Raw genomic sequence first — 21559 nt, 5'->3', positions numbered from 1 at the left:
ATAAAACTAGCAATCAATTAAAAAATTAAGACAGCAAGGAGACACTGCAGCCTGCGTCAGAACCCTTTGACAGTATCACGTGGAAGGGATGGTAAAAGAAGTTGTTCGTTTGGGAAACAAGGCCGATATTGCTGAGGGCTGCCAGCAGCTTGTGGAGCGTTGCAGGTTTCCTCTCTTGTTCGTGGCGAAGTTTATATACGTACCTTCCAGGTGGGATGTTATTACTGAGAAGGGGAGGTTGAGTAGCTGCCGACTCTACAAGCATATGGCCCATCTTGGACACTGCGCTACAAGGGAGAAAGCTCTGTTAAACGACGAGATCTACTGAGAGCAGTCATCCAAGAACTCCTCTGACTTTTCACTGTCTGTGTTTATTGTGGCCTTTCAGGGGAGAGACTCCCAGAGCCTCCTACGAGGGTATCACACAGGCTGGGCATACACAGCAGCTCACCTTGCTCTCCGTCTGCAAAACGCACCGCAAAACCGCGTTGTGCGTCCCGTGTACAAATACCATGGCTCAATTTTTGATCTCTGTGCTTCTGGAGGCACTTTGCTGGCCCTCCACGCCAGCATTTTGGAGCTGCGTGTCACAGCATGCGGATGTGGTGAGCAGGAACAGCTCTTGACCCTGCCTGGCTCAAGCTGAACAGGCAAAGAGCCACAGCAGCAGCCACTGCTGCTCTGTTTCCTCACGGGCACTGCCTCGGACCCTCACACAGAGCACTCTCATCGCACACCCCCTAGGACGTGAGCCAAGGACAGGTTACTGGGTTTCTTTGCTGGTGTTTGCGTATCGCATGCTTTCCTAACCAACCGAACCCCTGTTCTGCAGCAAGGTGCAGAACTTTCCTTTCCAGGCGTCTTTTAAAAATATATTTTATAGTTTTTTGTACTCTTCTGCTCTTAGGAAGATCTGTCAGACTTACGAATATCGAGATCTTAGGACGATCTGGCAGACCGCTAACACTAGAGTATCACTTCCAGCCTGGATGAGTTTTATGCATCTGAGTGCTTGGGACGTAAAATTCCAGTGTTTGTTTTCCAGTCTTGAATTCAGCTGCCCGAAGGCCATTCCCTTTTCCTTGCCTTTGTGTTTCCTTGCCTTTAAGCTGCAGCTAACAGAGGATAAAGCCTTAATATTGTGGACCAGGCAGAGCTGCCTCCTAGGCTGTGACTGGTTAATCCATCCTAAAATCAAGTTAAGGTTGGTAATGACAGAAGAGGCCCAGTCTAAAAATGAGGATTTTTACTCTGACATCTCCAAGGGGCTTTAGCTCCTATTTATAGCATTTTTCATTTCATCTTTCCTGATAGGAAAAGATGATTCGCTAAAGCAAAATGGAATAGAGGGTTCATCAGCATATTAAAGTTAATGGAACGAGTGAGCCCTGCTGACCAAATTATTAATGGCTCTTGCAGTTTTCAGACTCTTTCACTGCCCATCTGACACGTCAGCCATTGTCAGGACAGAGCTATGTCAGTCACGTACACAAAAAACAATGTATGTGTTGCATTTAGGGGCTTCTACAAAGCCCATACCCAGCCTAGATTTCCTGTTCACCCTCCTTCAAATATCAGAGGATATTTGAAGTAATTGGTAAAAGGAAAAAAAAAAAAGTAGATAAAATATAGATTGGCACCACGAGAGCACAACGTCTGTGGAGTTGGAAGTGGGAGAGTAAAGTCAACCAACATTGGAGACGCTACCACTCTGCCAAGGAAACTTGCATCTAAGTTCTAACTCTCGTTCCAAAACACTCTGAAGAACATTTCTTAAGTTTTGTAGTAATGTTCTACTTAGACTTAGGGATACATCTGACGATTTTCAGGCCAATCGCAGTGTCTAAAGTAACGTGGTAGGCTAGTTAAAATTCCATAGGAGAAATTAGTTGTATCTTTAACTTAGTAAAAGAATTTCCTCCTTCCTCAGAAGGCCGGTCTCAACTCCTCATTGTCAATTAGACCATGAACTCTTTAGCACCAAACCCAGTGTTTTAACAGGATGGGATACAACTTGTTCTGGTGCAAGTTATGGCACCTTCACACAGCCAGAGTGAGCCAGAGCTGCCTCAGTGTGAACAAAAATCAGACTTATGACTATATTAATATAACTTACGTGGTCCTCAATAAGACTTTAAAAAGGATGTTTGTTAAGAGTAAACAGCGTGGTGTGCTTTCAGCATTTCTGCAAGGAAATCCTACTCAAAGCAGCTTTATTGATTTAAATAATGCACCGGTGATTTAGTGCTTACCTAAAATGGGGCTATGTATTAATTTGCCACCCTGCTTTCAGAAGGCTGCTCATTAGAAACCCTGTTTCTCATAAGAGTCATGAAACACAGGCACTTAAGTTAACCACATAAACATTATCTGAGCCGGAGAAAAAGAATTAGCTGCACTACCATCATGCCAAATGTAGTAATGTCTGCAAGTCTGTGCATCTTTCTCTGTTCCAGGACAAAAGTCCAAGAGACAATGTGATTAGAAATTCCCATATACTGTAAACAGCCCACCACAGCCGCTGGCACACAGCACTTGTGGTTTGATACGGTTGTCTGGGAAAACCGTGCTTCTGAATAACTCACAGCAACCTAAAACATCGACACTAGGCTCTTCTTACCGAGCGGATTCAATCCTTCCAGCCTGATCACCGCCTGATGGCAGAGGCTTAAGCAGAGTAAAACGTGGATCTTCTGATTGCTCCGAGGGTGGTACAACAGCAGCTCCTGGATCGTCCCCTTGATGGGCAGATTTCTTCTGTTAATGGTGGAGAAGGTTATAAAACCAATGACACAGTTCAAAGGAAAAGAGCTGCACTAACGCCTGATCAGCAGATTATGGTTATTGCTACAAGCATGCCAGAACTTTTGATTTACAGGACCTGCTCCAAAACTTTTCTCTAGTTTCTTACCACTGCAGAAGAGAAACAAAGCAAAAGTCAGTAAAAAGTGCTGTTTTGTAGGTTATCATAGGGTATGCACGGTGTCACTACAGAACCTACAGTGCAGCACCACCACTGCCAGCACTGGCTTGTGTCCCTAACCCAGGCTTCACCTTGGACCCAACGCTCTAGCCTCCGCTTCTGCGGTATCTGACAGATTCACAACCTCACCATTGTGAGGGTTTTATACCTTTAGGAACTGGATGTCTACCTGCTCTTAACAAAACCTGAATGTAAGTTAGCAGACCACACGAAAAGCCTTTGACAGTTTAGTGGACTGCCCCGCAATTCCTCTGCCATCTTGCAATCGTATGTCTTGCACTCTTAGTTTTTACACTGGACCGTAAAAGTTGAAGACATTCTTAACATACTAGTCCCTAAGGAGCCAACCTTCCTGATTCCTTCACCTGTACAACGAAATTTCCACATGGCTGAGACTCATCAGACTCATAAGACTAGCATGGAGAGCTGAGGAAGATTTTTAAGTGGTTCACAGTGGGAGATGAGAATAACTTACTAGGGAGTCCCGTCATGCCATGAGGGGATGTAGCTGGGCTCCACAGCAGCCTGCTGATGTTGCCTCACCTATGTTTGCCTGCTTGCTTCAGCAGCCAAGGATGGTCAGTCCCCATTGCATCCCCATACCCGCTGTCAGGCTGATGTCACTAATATTTCTATATTCTTCTGCTGCTTAAACAGCTTGTAGAAAAATTATGTATAAACCGGAGGGAAAACTAGAGTTACAAGAGAGGACAGAAGAGACTGTCAGTAGGGCAGGTATTAGTGGCCTGAGCTAGCAACCATCTTGGACAACATTGGAGAAGGAAGCGGAAGAACAGATCTAAAATTATTACAAGTGTGCTCCTCTAGTTCATTTCTTCTGACTACCTGGAATGTGAGCTGCCCAATCTCCTCTTCCAGCTCTTTAACTTTTGCCTCTCGTTCAGCCACCAGCTGTCTGAGCTGCTCTATAAGGCAGTTTTGCTTCTGAGCCTCGTTGTTCAAGTGCTGCCCTAGCATCTGCTGGGACTCCTTGTTCTTCTCATCCTGCTGGCTCAGGTGCTTTAAGATCTCCTGCATTTGCTTCTGCTGACTCTGATAAAATAGAAATAATGAGTGAGACATTCACTTTTGTACACAAAGATTATTAAGACTCCCTGTGTTTTACACCCTACAAGACAAATACTCACTTAGGAGCATGAGGGCAAGCCACTGCCCTGCCAAACTCATTTCCTGGTGTAAGCAAGCTGATGTCAGTAGCACTACTCCAAGAATTTGGTCCACTATGCTTTAAGCATGAGGTCACTTTGCCTTGCTCTCAGCAGCTATCACTTAGAAGAATGGCCCCGCACATCTACGTGTAACACCCAGACATGTTCTGCTGGGTAAGGGCGGTCTGCCCTCACTGGTCCTATCAAGACTTCAGTGGCTGGATGGTTCAAGTTGAAAAGATCTAAGGAACTGAAAGGTTCAGTTTGCTGGGAGCTTTGCTACCGAGTGTAGCAGAAAAGAAAGCAAGAACGGCTGGCTTTTGACAAAGAAATAGACTTTTTTCATAAGCTGAATAAAAGTGAAGATTTCAATGCGGTTTTTGTGACATTAGACCACGATCAGACTGCGTGACGGTGACATTAAAAGAGGAGGGTAGTGCGAGCAGACAGCTATGAGGTTAGGCTGTTTTGCCGGTGGGTTTTGGAGTTTTTCACACTCTGACAAATCTAATACTTGTTGGACAGTCTGTTCTGTCAGGCGAACAGACTGAAAGCAAGGTACTTCTTTGATGTAATGGATCAAAAATTAACCGCTCCTTCCAAACAAAAATTGTGTCTTTCTGTAATACTTTTAGTGAGAGTGCTCAGACTTAGCAGAAGTGCCAACTCTCATTTGGCTTCTCTGTAATCAGCCTAATCTGCTGGTCAGTGCCCATATTCCCCTCGTGGCTGCCTGGTGTGCAGAAAGGTGAATGCCAGCTTAGTCATTAGCCTCTGCTGGCTAAAAGCTCTGTACAGAAGCAAGGAAACGTAAGTGCTTTTAAACTTGTGAGAAGCTGGATTAGGGCTTCTACTAGGCAGTGGCATATTTTCTCATATTTTTTTCTCATTATTGTAATTGGGGAAAACTGTTTGGAACCACCGCAGGACAAAGCAATCCCACAAGAGCATGACAGTGGGCATTTATTTCAGCATATCTGTGTCTTGAGGCCCCACTGGTACTCCTAGTTTTGAAGGCACCAAGTCCTCTCAGCTCCAGCTACTGCAGCCAGATGTGTACACGGTGCAGTAGGCATGGTTCAGGTCTTGCGTGTTTTGGGCTGTGTAATACAACAAATTAAAGTGCAAGGCTGCAGGCATTCTCATAGAAAAAAAATCTACCAACAGGGCTGAAAGCAGAACAGATAATCCAGTCCAGCTGCTGGAGTCAGGAATGAAGCCCTTCCTCTACCTAACAGACATTCCTGTTTCCATCCTGCAAAATGTTACTTCCAACACTTGACTCCAACTGTCACCCCCAGTGCTGTCCTGCAGCCTTTAGGTGATCTGCTCCAAAATGCACAAGGGCTTTAGCTAACTCCAAAACCTCTGGCTGTCGCAGTTTGATTCATCAGCCCCCTGTATAAGGTTGTCTGTGTCACTGTGTCATTAAATGACATCGTGTTTCATCACTTAGAGAAAGAGGGCTGATCGCAAGGGCCGGGACCAACACTAATAGGCAGTACCAGTAAGGCATCTATGAGCTCATCATCATGTTTTCCTTTCTCCAGCAGGGTTGCAATCTGTCCCTTCAGGGTTTTCACTTCGCCGCACAGCACTTTGTTCCTGGCTTTTGATGCGTCGAGCTTTTTTTTCACTTCCTCATGATTTTTTTGGAGAGCCTCGTGTTCCCCAGTGAGTTTCTGCAGATGCAAACACATCGTAGGAAAAGACAGTTATAGCCTAGATGCTTTGGTGAGCTAAAGGAATCACACGTTGCCCAGCAGAACGAAAAACATGGCACTGGCATATCATATCATCCCTAACTAAGAAAGTATAAATAGCACTACTCACTGTTTGCTTGCCACCACCAAAAAAGGTCTGTCTGACCAGAAATACAAGGGAACTGGGTTGGTTTAGTACGTGCCAGGAAGTGTATGATAATTTTGTGCTAAAACCTAATTCTGTATGCTCCTGCTCATTCATTTGTCTCACTATATTCCCATGGGGAAACTGTCTTACTTCCAGATACAGGATGATGCTGCCACAGTGTCTACTAGAAGCTCTGCGTGGCACATGCTGTCTCCTGAGCCACGCCTTCACCTAGCTGGAACTGGCCAGGGAGTGTGCTGGCAGTCATGTAGCCATGGACAAGTGCAAAGGAAATTTTGGAGTGGAGCCTGAAGCACAAGGGGAGAGTGGAGCCATGCAGATTACAGTTACCGAGGGAAATCTTCCCAGTGCTGCATGCCCGTGGCTATAAATCTCTCTCCTCCTCACAGCCAAGAGTGAAAGGTGTGCATTACCCCACTGCTCACTCTATTGCATGGTGAAATTGCGGGGAGAAAAGCAGCAGCTAATTAAGCTCTGGAGTGGTGCCAGGTGGCCTTTACAGAAGAGAACGCAGGAAAAGAGCTTAGGGAAACGTGCTTTGCTAGCCTGTCTGTATAGTTGACTCCCCCCTGCTGCACCCTCCCATGGTTCTTGTGGACACAGACCTATGGATCCTTTACGGCTCAGGGTTTACTGCGTGCCACTAGCCACAGCCCCTTTTGAGCCCTAAACCTGTTTATTTTTGTAGCAACTCAATACAATAGATGGAGAGTAAGATCCATGTCCAAAATGCCTCTTGGAAGGAGCCCAGTGCAATTCTGAACTTCATTCTGCTCAAATGTAGGAGTCCATAGCCATAAAGATGTATGAGGTGGGAGGGGGATGCTTGTATTTAACATTGCATGGAGAATGCACACCTGGCCACGGGGAGAGGGGGATGCTCCAGAGGTTGGACGCAGCTAAGGCAGGGCTTCTTTCTACATGTGACTTCAGCACGAAGCCAGCACCAGCTGCATTGAAACCGAGGGACTCTCTGCCACTTTCTAACATCATACACCATGCCCAAAGTGTCAGGTGGCCACGTTTCAGGCCAAGTGGATGCATCTGACGTGTGAATCATGAAGCAAGGGGATGTATCACGTACTGCAAAGATATGCCTCAACACACGAGTACAATACAGAAAGCCAGCGTGGAAGTCTCTTGCACAGCCTGTGAAGTGTGGCACGACTTCTTCAAGCGGATCGAGTGGGTTTTGAAAATGGTCTTCGGGTAGGGTACGTAACATACACCCCGAAAGTAAGGCAAGTTATTACTCACTATGTACCCAAGTAGGACTCCGCTCACAACATTTTACCTCCAAGGCTTCTTTCTTTTCTTTTTCCAAGCTGCGAATCTTCAGCAAGTTCTTCTCTTGGGCTGACAGCTTCCTCGGATCAGTCAGTGCCAGCAGTTCCTCATCGATTTCACTCAGTGATGTTCTGCTCTTGGTTTGACCCAGCTGAGTCTCCAGCTCTCGAACCTAGGGCACGACACAGTGGTCCAGCATGAAAGAGCACAGAACCAGAGCTCAGAGCACAGCACCTGACCGTTCACTTCTTGACATTATCATGGGTACACAGAGCAGTGAACGTTGGTTTTTTTCAAATTTATATTTGCTAGGTGCTAACAAACATCCAGACGCTTAGGGCATCTGTGCAGGAAGGAGATTTGACCACAAGACCTACAGGAGATAAAGGACACATGGGAGCTCTGTGCTTTATCACAGCCACATGTGAAAGCAAGGCAGATACCCCAAAGCTTCTTGAATGCCACCAATTATGTATGTGGCCAATGGAATAATGTTAGATATCCTCTACGAGGGCAGACACCCACTCACCCATATAAATTTAAGCATCTCAGCCTTCAGCAGAACCACCATCCAGGATGTCCACATCTAAGGCACAGTTCACTAGCCTGAATATAGGTATCTGGTGTTGTTTTAGATGCCCTGGGGTAGCAGAGACACACAGCACAGGGTCTACAGGACATCCCTACTTCTCCAGAGCAATGGCCAAAGGTCAAAGGGATACCCTACGGCATCTCAGCTGGCGTTAGACACCAGTGTGTGGGCAACTGAACTCAGCTGCTGCATCTCAGCTATTCACTACAGATTTATTTTATAGTCAGGAGAAGGAAGCAGGATCACTTTTGATCCAGTGACTGCATTTACTGTATCACCACTGACTACAGAAGGGGCCTGCGGAGACTGGCTCCGAAATTTCTACAGTAGAGTACAATAATAATACGTACAGCCTTCAGCTGAATCCCAGCCAGGGGGTCTAATGAAAGGAAAATGTAATTCGGCCACGGGAAAACAGAGATTAACAACTTCAGTCAATCAGAGTGCAAAAATCACAGTTCATTGGCATATAATTCAACACCAGAAAAATCGGAGGATTGCGTACCAAATTACCTGAGAGAAGTTTTATGTAAGACAGACAATCTGCCTCCCTGTCCCAAGCTGACATTTCAGCTAGACTGTGCCCTTCAGAAGATTCAGGAGTTAAAGATTTTACTTAAGTTCCCGGGGGAACAACTTGAACATCTTATCTGGCCTCAATTCTTCCCGTCTGACTTTAGGCACCGAACAAAGGTGTCTGTCAGAGCACAGGCACTGACAGGGCTCCTGCTGTACGCAGTGGAGAGAGGCACCTTCAAAACATCCTGGGATTTTAACTAGGCTGCCACAGCTCTCCAGAGTCACTGAACTCTCTCCTCTGACACAGATGCTAAAGATTCCTGGCTTAAATATGGAAGTTTGCGCGTTTGCAATAGACTAATTAGCAGGAATTCTGAAAGACTCTGCACACATCGTTACACGTTTAAAATCTAACACAGCACCACCATACCATGCACACACAAGCACTAAAAAACATTCCAAAAGTTACCATAAAGCTTTTTATTAAAGCAATAAAGGCAACATAAAGCGTAAAGCAATGGTTGCTTTCCTCAACACAGAGAAGACTGGCTACGTATTTGTAGTAAACTCTTTGTCCTGGGGCACATCTTATCAGCAGGTTTAGATGTTTTTACATTACTTAATGAAGAACCAAAAGCTTACCTCAAACATCCCACTCGGAGCACCCCGGCCCCCAGCTTACTGTGCAGGCCCTGTGCAGGGCCTCAACTCACCTTGCTTTGGAGAACAAGAATTTGCTGGGCTCGTCCACGCCAGCTGCCAGAATTGGTCAAGAGACTTTGAATATTCACATCGTCGCCAACTTCATTTGCTAAAAGCTATGAAGAAGGGATTAATATCAGCAATAAGACTAGGCTGAAATACCTGTGGTGGGGAGGGGAGGAAAAACTGCTCTCTCGAGCAGTAAGCCCAAACCACTCTATCTATACACAGCAGCCTTTTCACCTGTATCTGATATCCAGGATCCCATGTGATGTAAGCTATTTTGGACCATTATCATAACACAGATTGTTGCTGCTTAGGAGGGGTTTGGCTAACGTGAACGGCTTCATTTGTTAAGGTGGGTATTTCGGTATTTTAATATTTCAGTATTAGTCTTTACTTCTTTTTTCTTTTTTAAATGTGAGTCTATATTTTGCTGCCTACCTACCAAGTCTGTCAAATTGTACTGTCTAGCTGCATGGTTGGGAGTTGTGACCTGTACCCCCTGCCCCTGACACTTCGTAATATGGTTAGCAAAACCAACACCACTTTATTAGGCAAATGGCCATAATATGTAGGCAGCCCGATCACGTATCAGTCCCCTTCTATCTCCCCCTTTTCTGCACTGTGATAAGAACATCTACCAGGATGTGGTGACCCCTGTTACAGAACAAGCAAGCCTCCTGTTGGCATTGTGATAAGAAACATTTGCCCATGGAGGCTGTCCAAGCACAGGCACTGGGTTGTGACAGCTGTGGTGACACTTGTTATGGACCAGGGAAGCAAAACATGACATCAGACACTGCTTCTAAAATCAAGCAGCTGCAAATCCCAAGCAGGACTTAGAATAGAAGTTTTGCTGGACGGCAAAACCTGTGATCAGAGATGGTCAGGTGTGCCTCACCATCATCTTCTTTCTCTGAGGAGTGAGCGAGTGACTCATGTTCTTTTAGGTGAATTCTGAGTCTAGGCTGCGATTACAGTATCACATACTTGTTAGTAGGAATTTGACCCAATCTGCAGAGTCCAGACGATTAAAAAGTCCAGGTGAGTAAAAATTCTAGATAATAAGAAAGCTACACTACTTACTAAAAAGTCTGTGTAACAACAAGCTATGCTGATTGCTAATTTTTTTTTATGTATTAATAAAGCTCTAGTTATAAGTACCCTGTGGCCAGTCCTTATTCTACTGAGGATCCCTAAAAGAACCCGCCTGTCCCCACAGCATGGGGCGACAGGTATCAGACCGTGCTACCTCTGTAAGAGGATTTCAAATTCATCACCAAGGTTTCCCACGCATTGCTGACAGTTTTCAATACCTGCATTTATTCTGCATTCCATATAACTAGAACTGAACGGGAGCAGAGCAGAGATGCTGTCTTAATACACACCCTTGCAATCAGGCACTAAGCCAATCTCTCTTGCACAGTTCTGAAACAGCCACATTAATGAGAGCTAAAGTTAGTATGACGAGCGTTTAAATTATTTATAAAAAGGTCAGCAGAGTTCTATTTTTAGAAGCATATTCTCTACTCTGATCTGCATTGCAGGTCTCTTACGCAAAGGAATGAAACCAAAGGAAGCAGAGCACAGAGGAATGCATTAAAGCCCATCGTGAATCAAGCAGGAAAAAGTTACTCTGGATGTCACTCCACCAAACTGTTTAAACATGCTTTGGTTCACGTGTGGGTTTTAATCTCACCAACTTCATGGGACTGAAGCCTACATTAAAAAGTAAATACTTAATTAAACGTTTTGGAAAAGAGGAATGGGCTTGACTGTATGTTTCAAGTCAGTCAAAACCTATTTTGCTGAACTGGGACTTTCAAACCTTAAAGGATCTGTACCCACCACAGCAGCAGAAATAATGGAAACAGCCATCCAGTTATAGGGGCAGGGCATGAAATCAGAGTGTGCCCATGTGCGTATCTTTCCAGTTCAACCACTCTACCCGTGGTTTTGTTACCTCCTTACAGTTGACTGGAATCACGGAGGCTAACGAAAGCTCAGAGGAAAAGAAGCCTCCTCCTGATGTCACAGGAGTATACCTCCTGAACAGGATCCCAGCCACAGACTGCATCCCGGAACACTACCTTTTGCGTCATCTTCAGTTCCTGCTTTGCAGACTGGAGTTGGTTACGGAACTCCATCGCTTTAAAGTTGGCCGAGGTTAATTTTTCTTGCAATGCTTTCACCTCTGGACTCTCGGCCTTTGAAGAGAAGAATGGATTTGGTAAGAACAGAATCCTCAGTGAAAACCTAAAGTTATTAAGATCCATGTATCCATCAGGATCACAGAATCTTTTGTTTCCAGACCCATTCCCTAATTTGTGGGGTATAGAAGAGGTGAAAACAGAGCAATTTGGTCACAAAATTAGAGACAGGGAGACATCCTTGCCATAAGGCAAGGATATGCACAATAGGAAAGGAATGCACAATAGGAAAGAGCTAAGTATCAGCTATTACTTCTCATTTCCACTCTACGATTACAATTCATACCAAGTTTCCTTCTATCTTCTTCAGAGTTGACTGCTTGATTCCTGCATCATCACCACCAAGAGAATGTATTTTTTCCACAGCTGTCTGTAGCTGGAAAAAAAATGCACCGTTATAGAATGGATACAGTGAAGAACACCTTCATGGAAGACTAATTAGAAAAAAATACGATGGTAATTTTAATGATCCTGGATGTTTATCTGCTCTAAGAAAAAAAAAAAAAAGACTTCATTTCCCCCTGTTTTTTATAAAAAAATAGTAGAAAAGCCTTTTCCTGAAATGTTTCCCAAAGAAGCCTGGGTTATTTCACTGCGAAATAACTTCAGGGAAAATGTCTCTGACTTGCTGAGATGGGACCAGTTACGGGTATTTCTGGGGGATTTTCTCATCACAGGTTCATAAATTAAGAATGTATACATATAAACGCAGATTCAATGAAGTACAGATCAGGATGTTGTCTCTGGATGCCAGTTTACTCACTTTTCAAGAATATCACAGGATATTTAATAAAAAGCACACAGCTCTTTTCACCAGAGGAACCTAAAAGGAGAAATGACTACCTAACGCCCTGCAGCTGAGATTTAGTAATGACATTAAGTCTCTTTTTCTTCAGCTGGGATATCTCTGAAGTAGCATTTCTCAACAGGTAAAGAGTACGTCTGCTATTGCTCGCCACAGAATAGGAAGGCAGACACGTTGCCCCTACTCCTCGGGATCATGTCCTCTGTTGAGGTTGCAAAGACTTCTTGCTGGACCGAAGCGCAGTGAGTTTGGAGCCGGAAAGGCTGGGAAGTGTTGCTTTAAAGGGATGGGACTTCATTCTTTGAGGTGGGCAGAAAATCTTGGTTATTTGCCTGAATAAAAGAAGGCTGTAAGGAACAGCTTCTTCATTGAAGTCGTATCTGGAGAACCAGAGAGCGCAACTCAGGGCCATCTTACCTTTCTTTGCAATAAATCCTTGCATAGACCAACCACCGCTTCTACCCAGTTCATAAATTTGTTTAGGCAATGGACCGAGAGTCAGGAATTTCAGCGAGTGGTGGCAGCTGCTGGGTCACATTTCAATGATGTTTTCTGCCAACACCCATTTGCAGTCTTTGTTCATGTTCTGCTCTTTGCTAAGCAGTTGCTCAATGACCACACCCTGCATTTTGTTTGTGGGAACATATCCATGTTAAAACGCTTATGATTTCCATATTTTGCAGCTTTCATGCAAGCGAAGAGCTAACAACGACGTGAAATAACACTCTTTTCCCCTGGTCAAAGTACACCCTGCGATGTGTTTGCAAGGTACCATCAATATGATTCATTTCCCTGAGTTTAAGCCATCTAGAAGCAGGCATATGGGATGAGATCCAACTCTCAAATTAACACTTTTCCTCTTCTCAGCGTGGGCTTCTCTATTCGTAATTAATGGAGTCTCATCAATACAATCAGGGAAGTCTACTCTTCAGCTCACTCTACACTAGACCCCTATGTTAGGTCAAGCAGAGGCATTGACCGCGGACTCTTTTTTGCCCCACACGGGTGTCTGGTCCTGTTGGAGGTGCCCAAGGGACGTGACATTAGCAGGCCCTCAGCTGCTGCACCCAGAGTGCCGGTGCTGTCACGTCCTACAGCCCTGTACGGGTGTCTGGGAGGTCAAGTGGCACCTCAAATGGTACTTTTATGCTTTGTGCGGGTAACTGAATCGTGCTTTAGTTGTCTTGTTCTATAATCAATGGAAAAAGATGAGTGGGTCTCATCAGCTTAGCGTAAAAGTTACCGAAGAAATGTGAGTATCTGCAGCTTCCTATCTGTGATAGCTCTCCTTACACCTCACTCAACATTTTTGATTGGTACCTCCCACTCTCGAGCACTGCTTTAATCCTACCCTTCCTTCACATCTTCATACAGCTCTTCTGAACAAACCCATCCCAAAACCTCGGCCAATGATCAATGGTTTGGAGAAGAGCCATCCCAAAGGAGTCTGTGAGAAAATGGCCTCAAGCTGCGCCAGGGGAGGTTCAGGTTGGAAACGAGGAGCCATTTCTTCTCAGAAAGAGCAGTCAGGCGTTGGGACAGGTTGCCCAGGGAGGTGGTGGCGTCACCGTCCCTAGGGGTGTTCAAGGAGAGGTTGGACGTGGTGCTTAGGGACATGGTTTAGTGGTGACATTGGTGGGAGGGGGATGGTTGGACCAGGTGATCTTGAGGGCTTTTCCAGCCCTAATGATTCTGTGATTCGATGAAAACACAGACCAGGGCATGGCTTCACTGGGGCCCAACTGTGGTTCATTTCTATCGCAGATGAGACAGGTTGACTTCGTTTGTCTTTGATTTTGATGGTGCTGGTGTCCAAGGAACAGATTAGTTCGTACCTGAGGTGCCTATCTCTGCCCTGACCAGCACAGTTTCTTGAGAATTTCTGTTTACTTTGACTTTCTTTCCTGAAGCGTCTGCAATTCCTTTCTTTTAGGTCAATACCTTACAATATTTTACATTTCTGTTTGAACAATGGTCTTTACACTTCTATAACAGAGGATTATATGCAAGATATTTTTTCTTAAAATTATCTGCATCTTGCTCCCCTACTTATGTAACTTCACAGCTCCTCAGCTACACCAGGTATTTCTTAGCCAGCCTGCCAGTTGCGTGACAAGGCCCTTCTGAGCTCTTTGGATTTATGCAGTTCTCAAATCTGGCATCTACCACGTCTTGATCTTTCAGGTAACTGGGATCCAATTCAGATAGCTGAATGACTCATGAAAATAAGTGACTGTGAAAGATGGAGTCAAAATGCACTTGTCAGACAGAGCGATAAACATTATCGATACATTTAAATGATGCCTTCTGAGGAGGCAAAGCGAAGGAAAACGCCCTAAAAATGATCAAAAAAATTACCAATACTGCACAAGGAAGATCAGTAGTTGCCAATGAACAAAGTAAACACTGACATCGGGGCATCTAATTTTCATTTCAGCAGTCACCTGAGGGAAATTAGTCCTGTGAAAGGTCAGCCTATATACAAACATTGTAGTAAACCAGAAGAATACAGCCGTATGAGTGAAGATTTTCCGTCTTAAGTGACATAGTTCGTTATCGCCTCAGTTCAGAAAGCACTTACACTATTTGTGTTTCAAATACAAGCGAATGTTGCTAACTGGCATTTCATACATCTTTGGCTCATTATTTTGGCTCAGCTTACAGATAGCCTCTCCTAGCTCCTCCTTTCTGCAAAGGTGGAAACGGCTGAGGGCATGCATCCCTCCCTCCCAGCGTGGAAAGAAATGACAAGAACTCAAAGCAAGCATGAATGCAAGAGCAAATTCAAAATGGCAACATGAATCAAACCCACAGCTGCTCTGTCCCCAAAACTGGGTTTCTTTGTTTCTTTGAGAAAAAAAAGAACAAGAAAAATGCCTCACTTCTCTCTCCAGCTCTTTGACTTTGTTATTCAGTTGCTTCACTTTGGCTTTTTCGCTCTCAGTCTCGGCAGTTATCTCACGATTCTTTTTGGCCAGTTCAACGATTTTAGCAGCGGCAACGTCCCCCGCTAAACCACACGTCCCTGAAAAGCACACATAAAAGCAAAGGACATATCTTACAGGCAAGATTCAGAACAGACAATGCTTTTGTTCTCTGTCCACCGCACAGTGTACTTTTATTGTATGAGCCGTCTCTCCCAGCGCTGTGCCAGGCACATAAATGAGTAAGCGAGGGAAAAGAGGCGTCACTGATCCAGCTGGACTGCCTGGCCCTTTGAGCCAGCGTCACACCGCGGCTAGCAAAGCCGCGTTTCACGCTGTAGGAACAGCCACACATGAAGAGGCCACACCAGTGGTTCTAGCAACACACACGGAAAGGGGAGAGTGGTCTTCTGCTTGTGGCATATTGTGGCGTTTGTGGCACGTTACAGAAAAAGACAACGTTTTGTTTTGCGCTGGTTGTTTACTCCTGGAGGAGTCGCCGAAACAGAGGTGCAAACTTTTTCTAGACATCTGTCCTTAAAGGTCAGGAGCACTACTACAGCTGACTCCTGGATAACAGCCAGGAAATTTCATTGTGCCTATTTATAAGTCCCTCGCGATAACGCACGCAGCCTTACTGTATTACTGTGCTCCTCTAAACACACACTTCACTCTCCTCCTCCTCAGAGAGGGGCTGAGCAGTGTCACCGAGAAAGCAATCCCCAGGACTGCCTTCTGTGCCGCTTGGCTTTTGTTAACATCACACAGGTGAAGAAAAGTTCTTGTCCAAGTGCAACACCGATATAATTGCGTCCGGCATGCAAGAAAACCTCTAGCTCAGCAATGAATACCAGCCTGCAATCACAAGTTATGTCTGGCATAAATAATGCTCATTATTTTAAGAGTTTCCACTGATCTTCTTTATCTGATGTGCTCCCTCTTTCATCTAGAAGCTACTTTTTCCTTAGTTTTCCTAACAAATAACGGCTGCTAAGGATCACAGGACACACGAAACTAACCAAAACCCAGGCTCATCCTTCCACGTGATGGCCCCTGAATGCATTGCACATATTTAATTAAAGCTCTTGCTTTCCCTGAAATGTGTCCGGGTCTCTTGCCCCGCAGTAGATAGCTAAGGCATGGTGCAAAATGCCACCAGCTGGCATCTCAGTCAGCCAAGAAGTTGCAGCAGCATTTCTGGCTCCTGGTTTTGACCCAGTAATAGCCTATCGCCTCTCCTAAACACAAGATAGAGGTAATTATTACGAGTGGAGGCGTACGCATTATTTGGTTTCGCTTATTGCTGGTTTTCCCCTTCTCTACCGGCCTGGTCATCGCTGCTGTCCTGAACAACAGTGGCACCCAGTGGAAGAGGTTCCAACTGCACAGTTCAGCCTTCAAAGGACACCCAAACCGCTTTCAAAGCTGGACTTTTCGTTCAGCCAGCGTGCTGCACGTGTCCTGTTCAGGCAGTTAAACAAAAGAAGCCTGAATAAGGAATTTAACACTGTGTAGCAGAGAAAACCTCTAACACTGCTCCTTGACATTAATACAAAGGCTTCTAGAGTCATCGTTTTTTGTGCTCATCAATGTAAGTTTGCAGAAGATCTGTGAAGAGCAGGGATTAATGTGTATCCCCACTGCACTACACTTCTTTAAAGGGAAGTATCATTATCAATAACAATATTCTGTGCCTCAGTTCTGACCCGGAAACCTCAGACATCTTTTGGTCCTCCCAACAGCTCTCTTTCTAAGATGGGGAGCAGCAGCATTCGTATTTTGCAGCTCATGAAACTGAAGGAGAGTAAGACGCAGACCTTAAGAACACAGATGCCAAGCCACATGTGTGTGCTATCACGTCAAACCACTGCAAGGAGCTCCTCACGGCCAACAAAGCCATGAGACTCTCCCGAGGGGGGAAATGCCAATGTTTAGGTAACTGCAAATACCAAACAGCGTCAGCTTAGACCCTTGCAAGTTTAGGCAGCAACGAAGGGTTGACTATGTGAGTATATTCTCAGGTGTCGATTTCCAAAATCCAGAGACAAGAGGCTTCGGTGCTACGGCAAATTACTGCCAAGCTCAACACCAAATCTCAGAGGCCAGTTGTTTCTCAGTTAAAAGAGCTGATTTTGGTTCATCCTAGCAGAAGCTTATTAGAGAAGAGCAAATGGAGGCAAGCACAATGTGAGTGAAACACTCCTTTTTAAGCCTAAAGCAGGTGAAGGGATGTCACATTACTCTTTCTCTGCCAGGAGGATGATTTGGCTCACAATGACTCCGTTATCCTGCCTCTATTGTCATCAGCATCAAGCAAACCCCGGAACTAACGCGGCGTGAATGCAAAGCTCCCGTGGTTACCTGACAAAGCCAATCTGTCCTCCTGCATTTTTTTCTGGAGTTGCTTTATTTCAAACTCTTTCTCTTTCACCAGTTTGTACAGCCTGCAGTTCTCATCCCGGACCTCTCGAAGCTGCTCCTGAAGTTGCTCGTTCTCAACTTCAAGCAACCTGGGGGAAAATAAGTCGTAACGACAACAAACGTCACCATGATGCGCTTCAAAACAACACTTCCAGAGACAAAAGGAAAAGACTGTGTGCTGGATGAGCTGAGCTCACCAGGAATGAGTTTACTGAATTAAGCAGAATATCCTGAACCTCAGCTCAGAACAGAAGCTGATCATCCGATACCTGATCTACTCAGTTCATTTACGTCTTCTTCAAAAATTCTGCATTTCCCCACGTTTTCTGGGGCACAACATCACGGAGTAGGTATCTTTTTAGGGCTCCTAAGGTTACAGAACAGTCTCACCTCACTCATTCTTACTTATCTGGTTCATCAGAGGAAAGCAGGAAGGCTTGCCATTCAGCATCTGTGACATTCAGCCTTTACTTCCTCTGCTTACCAAAGCCGCTAGAATCCAACAGAGCATAAATTACAAAAGCTGCTACGGAGGTTCTTTCTTTAAAAATGAACGCTTCAGAGCAATTCACCAGAGGCCAATTGCCTGTGTCCTCATCCGATTTTTTTTGGTACCCCACCAGGACGGCCTAGCATCAGTTTGTATTGTTAATGTCACTTTTTGGAATTCATTTAAGAACAAAGAATATCAAAAAGCCCTCTGAATGGGAGGAAATGGCCTCGCTCCTCCAATTCTTTGGTACATTTAGTAACATTTATGGGTTTCATCTCTCTCAGGCACACAGAGGATGAACAACTTTAATCTCTTCGCTGTCCTTACACGATGGTTCCTCCAAATGTACAATCTAGAAATCAGGGCCGCGGGGGCTCAATCAAACCGTGGGCACGCAGGCATCTACCCGAGACGCCCCAGATTTATCAGAGCCCCCTGTGTGAGGCCAGCAGAAACGATGCAGTGCCCTTGTCTGAGTCCCATGGGGATGCTCCTGATGTACCCTCGGGCACCCCAAATACCACCAGGCACCTATGGCAGGCGGCTGAACTGAGCCTTAGGTTCCCATTACCTGCAGCGCGACCTGGGTAGCTACATTGTGGTGGTTAAATCAGAGCCCCACACCTTTAGCCTACACAGGGCCTGCTCCAGACTGCAGCCGAAGCAGGAAGCAGGCAGCCTGAGTGATCGTAGAGGGTTGGATGTAGGCCAGTTGTTCCAGTGTATGGCTGTGGATATAAGCATAACGAGAGGGATAAAAGCGTTTAGGACGAGAGGGAACGGCCTCAAGCTGCGCCAGGGGAGGTTCAGGTTGGAGATGAGGAGACATTTCTGCTCAGAAAGAGCAGTCAGGCGTTGGGCCGGGTTGCCCAGGGAGGTGGTGGCGTCACCGTCCCTGGGGGTGTTCAAGGAGAGGTTGGACGCGGTGCTTGGGGACATGGTTTGGTGGTGACATTGCTGGGAGGGGGATGTTGGACCAGATGATCTCGGAGGGCTTTTCCAGCCCTAATGGTTCTGTGATTCTATAACCACAGCCAGATGTCGGCTTTCTCAATAGCTACCTGCACATTTTCTCTTCAAGTTTTAGCAAGCCTTTGGCTCAAACTGGGCTTTAGCTGTTAAATGCACGCTGCATGTGTGCATGTCAGAATAAATGACCCCTTAAAGCACTGTCACAAACAGCAGAGTCAATTTATAAGATGATTCACAATCCGTAATTAAGCAGTGCACGTCTGTTCCAGAGCTGCAAATCAAAGGGAGATCAAAGGCAGCTGTTTACAAAGGAGAAGAAAGAAAGCAGCAATCTAAGCAGAGAAAAGACAAAACTAAGTTATTCCCACATGTACCACTCACAGAAGTGAACAAAACCATGCAGATTTAATGAGGGATACACAGAAACATTTTCAACCTTTACGGAACTAACACGAAAAAACGGTTCTAAGCTCCCGGCACACCTGGTCAGCGATGTCTGCCCCGGAGCTGGCTTCCACATGGTAACAAATAGATGGAAATCCCAACTGCAAAGAGCTGGAGTCTCCTCTGAGAGACTTCGATGCGTTACAAAGGAGGTTCTACCCAAGTGGTTCAGCAATGGAAAGTCAGACAAAAGCAGCAGGCCACAGAAAGCCAACCTGTTTTACTGCAGTTCAAGGGAAGAGAGCTGGGGAAGCTTGTGAGCGAGGGCTGTGATTGAAATTCAGTGTTTTTCCCCGCTCTGTTAGGGATTCTCCACGTGATGGGGAAAATCACTTAATCTGAAATGCACCAAACAGACCAGGGAGGATAAAGTCGCGCGCGCGCACACAAACAAAACCAAAAAAAGACGGACTGAAATGTCAGCTAAGCGCTTGCCTGAACAAAATTTGGATGCAGGAAAAGAAAGATGGAAAAATGAGCTCCCGAGGCTCAGAGGAAGGGAGACTTCTGGGCAGAGAATGCTTTCAGGGCGCTGCTGTAAACAGCACCGCCACGCTGAAGTCGCCGCCGCTGCAGACCATACGGAGGGAGCCCTGGTTCTCTGAAACGAGTTCCTAACGTCTTATCTTGGCAATCCTGCAAAGCAGCATCCGCGCATCCTGGTGAATCCCCTCCAGAAGCAAATCCTGATTGGATTTGATACACTCATAACCACTCTTCTGCCGAATGTAGATGTACCTGAACAAAGGGCAACACAAATAAACCTGCTGCGTGCTACACCTGCTACGTCAAAACAGGGCTTTGAACAGTCAGTGCTGCTGAACGCAGAGGCAAGCAACAGCTCCTGAATTACTCAGACCTCAGTTTCTGAACTGTAGGTGGCAGAGAAGCAGCCCCAGAGTCGCTGGGACTCTCTTGTACTCTGCACCTCGCTGCACCAGGATGTTACAGGAGCTCCTAAGCCCTAATGCCCAAAGAAATCCACACCCGAAATGTGGGAATGAGTCTCCCCCTGCATTTAAAGAGAAAGAACTGATTCAAATCTCCTCGCTGACCTGTACATGCTATCAGAGAAAATGCTGAAGGGACGAGGACAGCTGGCAGAGGTCAGAGCAGAAGCTTACACTGGCCAATCAGCCAGCCACAGAGAGGGACCTGTGTGTGAAGGAGGGAACGGATGGCGCAAGGAGGAGAGCACCAGGTTACTCCTGGACGCTCGGCTCCCTGTTTTGTACAAACACCACGTTCCCAGAAGCACCTGAAAGTTTCAGTGGGCTCACTCCCAGGCTCCCTGCATCACCACAGGAGCCCTGCTGCAGCTTCTGTACTCAGGCATTCAAGGAAGCGATCTTCAGAAGAAGCTGATCAGGGAGCTGCCCAGAGTAACACAGAAGGAAGACCAGCATTTAGGGCCCAATAAACCTTGCTTAGTGGCCTGATAAACCTCGGTAGAGGTGCCCTTCCCACTCTGGATTCTGGGAGGGAAAACTGTCTCAAAGGTATACACCTCAGTGCATGTACCACAGCACGTCACCCTATCGTGACGCCAATAAAACAGCTTGTGGGGCTAAAGCTGTAATCTGGATCACTGGAATGACCCGAGATAAAACTACCCTTGCCCCAGAAAGTGAATTCAATTTCCAGCACAGCCCTGAAAACAGCTGTGTCGGCACAGGCGCAAGTAGAGAGCAGAAGCGGGAATTTCTTAGGCTGCCTTCGCCACTAACAGGGGGCAAATCCCAGAACAGCCAACGCTGTGCTAACTGCAGACACCTCCGGGATGTGTCCAGTTCCAGACCTGTTCCAGTCTGCGAAAATAAATTAATTAGGTCGGAAGGAGACACTGACTACATCCTAGAAGGAGGATGAATGATCTGAGCTGGGGTTCCAAATCTGGGCCAGGAAATTGATTTCTGCACTCAGCTCCAAAAGCAAGATTCAGGAAGATCCACAGCAGAATGCCCAGCGTCCAGGCAATCCAGATACTCACCAGTGGGTGAGATAAGGCCCAAACCCTTGCCACCAGGAAGATTTACAACCCTAACTTGTACATCCCTGTCAAGTATCTTACCTGTGAGGCAACCCCACCTATAAGACTCTCCTATATTTCACCTCCTGTGGCTGTCTTTTGACTTACTAAATCATGTCACACTGCACAGAGAC

The 21559-nt window shown here is 45.8% G+C and overlaps 1 protein-coding gene and 1 long non-coding RNA gene across 6 annotated transcripts in view; one reads left to right on the top strand and one right to left on the bottom strand.

The window, feature by feature from the left end:
* The window catches only part of CCDC13 (coiled-coil domain containing 13), a 34549-nt gene that overhangs the window by 11280 nt on the left and 1710 nt on the right, over positions 1-21559 (bottom strand). For 4 of the 5 annotated variants that reach the window (XR_013946386.1, XM_080579539.1, XM_080579537.1 and 1 more), the window contains exons 3-12: positions 17428-17576; positions 15025-15167; positions 11624-11713; positions 11218-11334; positions 9136-9240; positions 7319-7483; positions 5658-5834; positions 3830-4036; positions 2621-2757; positions 204-287 (exon numbers count right to left, since the gene is read on the bottom strand). Coding sequence is in view for 4 of the 5 variants with exons in the window: in XM_080579539.1 (XP_080435665.1) it covers positions 204-287; positions 2621-2757; positions 3830-4036; positions 5658-5834; positions 7319-7483; positions 9136-9240; positions 11218-11334; positions 11624-11713; positions 15025-15167; positions 17428-17576 (1374 nt within the window). In the remaining variant the exon portion in view is untranslated. The remainder of the gene's footprint in view (positions 1-203; positions 288-2620; positions 2758-3829; positions 4037-5657; positions 5835-7318; positions 7484-9135; positions 9241-11217; positions 11335-11623; positions 11714-15024; positions 15168-17427; positions 17577-21559) is intronic. The other variant, XM_080579540.1, reaches the window with a different exon arrangement.
* LOC308189492 lies at positions 12104-15018 on the top strand. The gene is made up of 3 exons (XR_013946389.1): positions 12104-12448; positions 12826-12910; positions 13517-15018. It is a non-coding gene; the product is annotated as an uncharacterized lncRNA (long non-coding RNA).

The sequence above is a fragment of the Anser brachyrhynchus genome (assembly GCF_964034855.1).
Source record: "Anser brachyrhynchus genome assembly, chromosome: 2".
Classification (NCBI taxonomy): Eukaryota; Metazoa; Chordata; class Aves; order Anseriformes; family Anatidae; genus Anser; species Anser brachyrhynchus.
The sequence above is the reverse complement of the archived record's forward strand: the minus strand, read 5'-3'. Positions and strand labels throughout refer to the sequence as shown.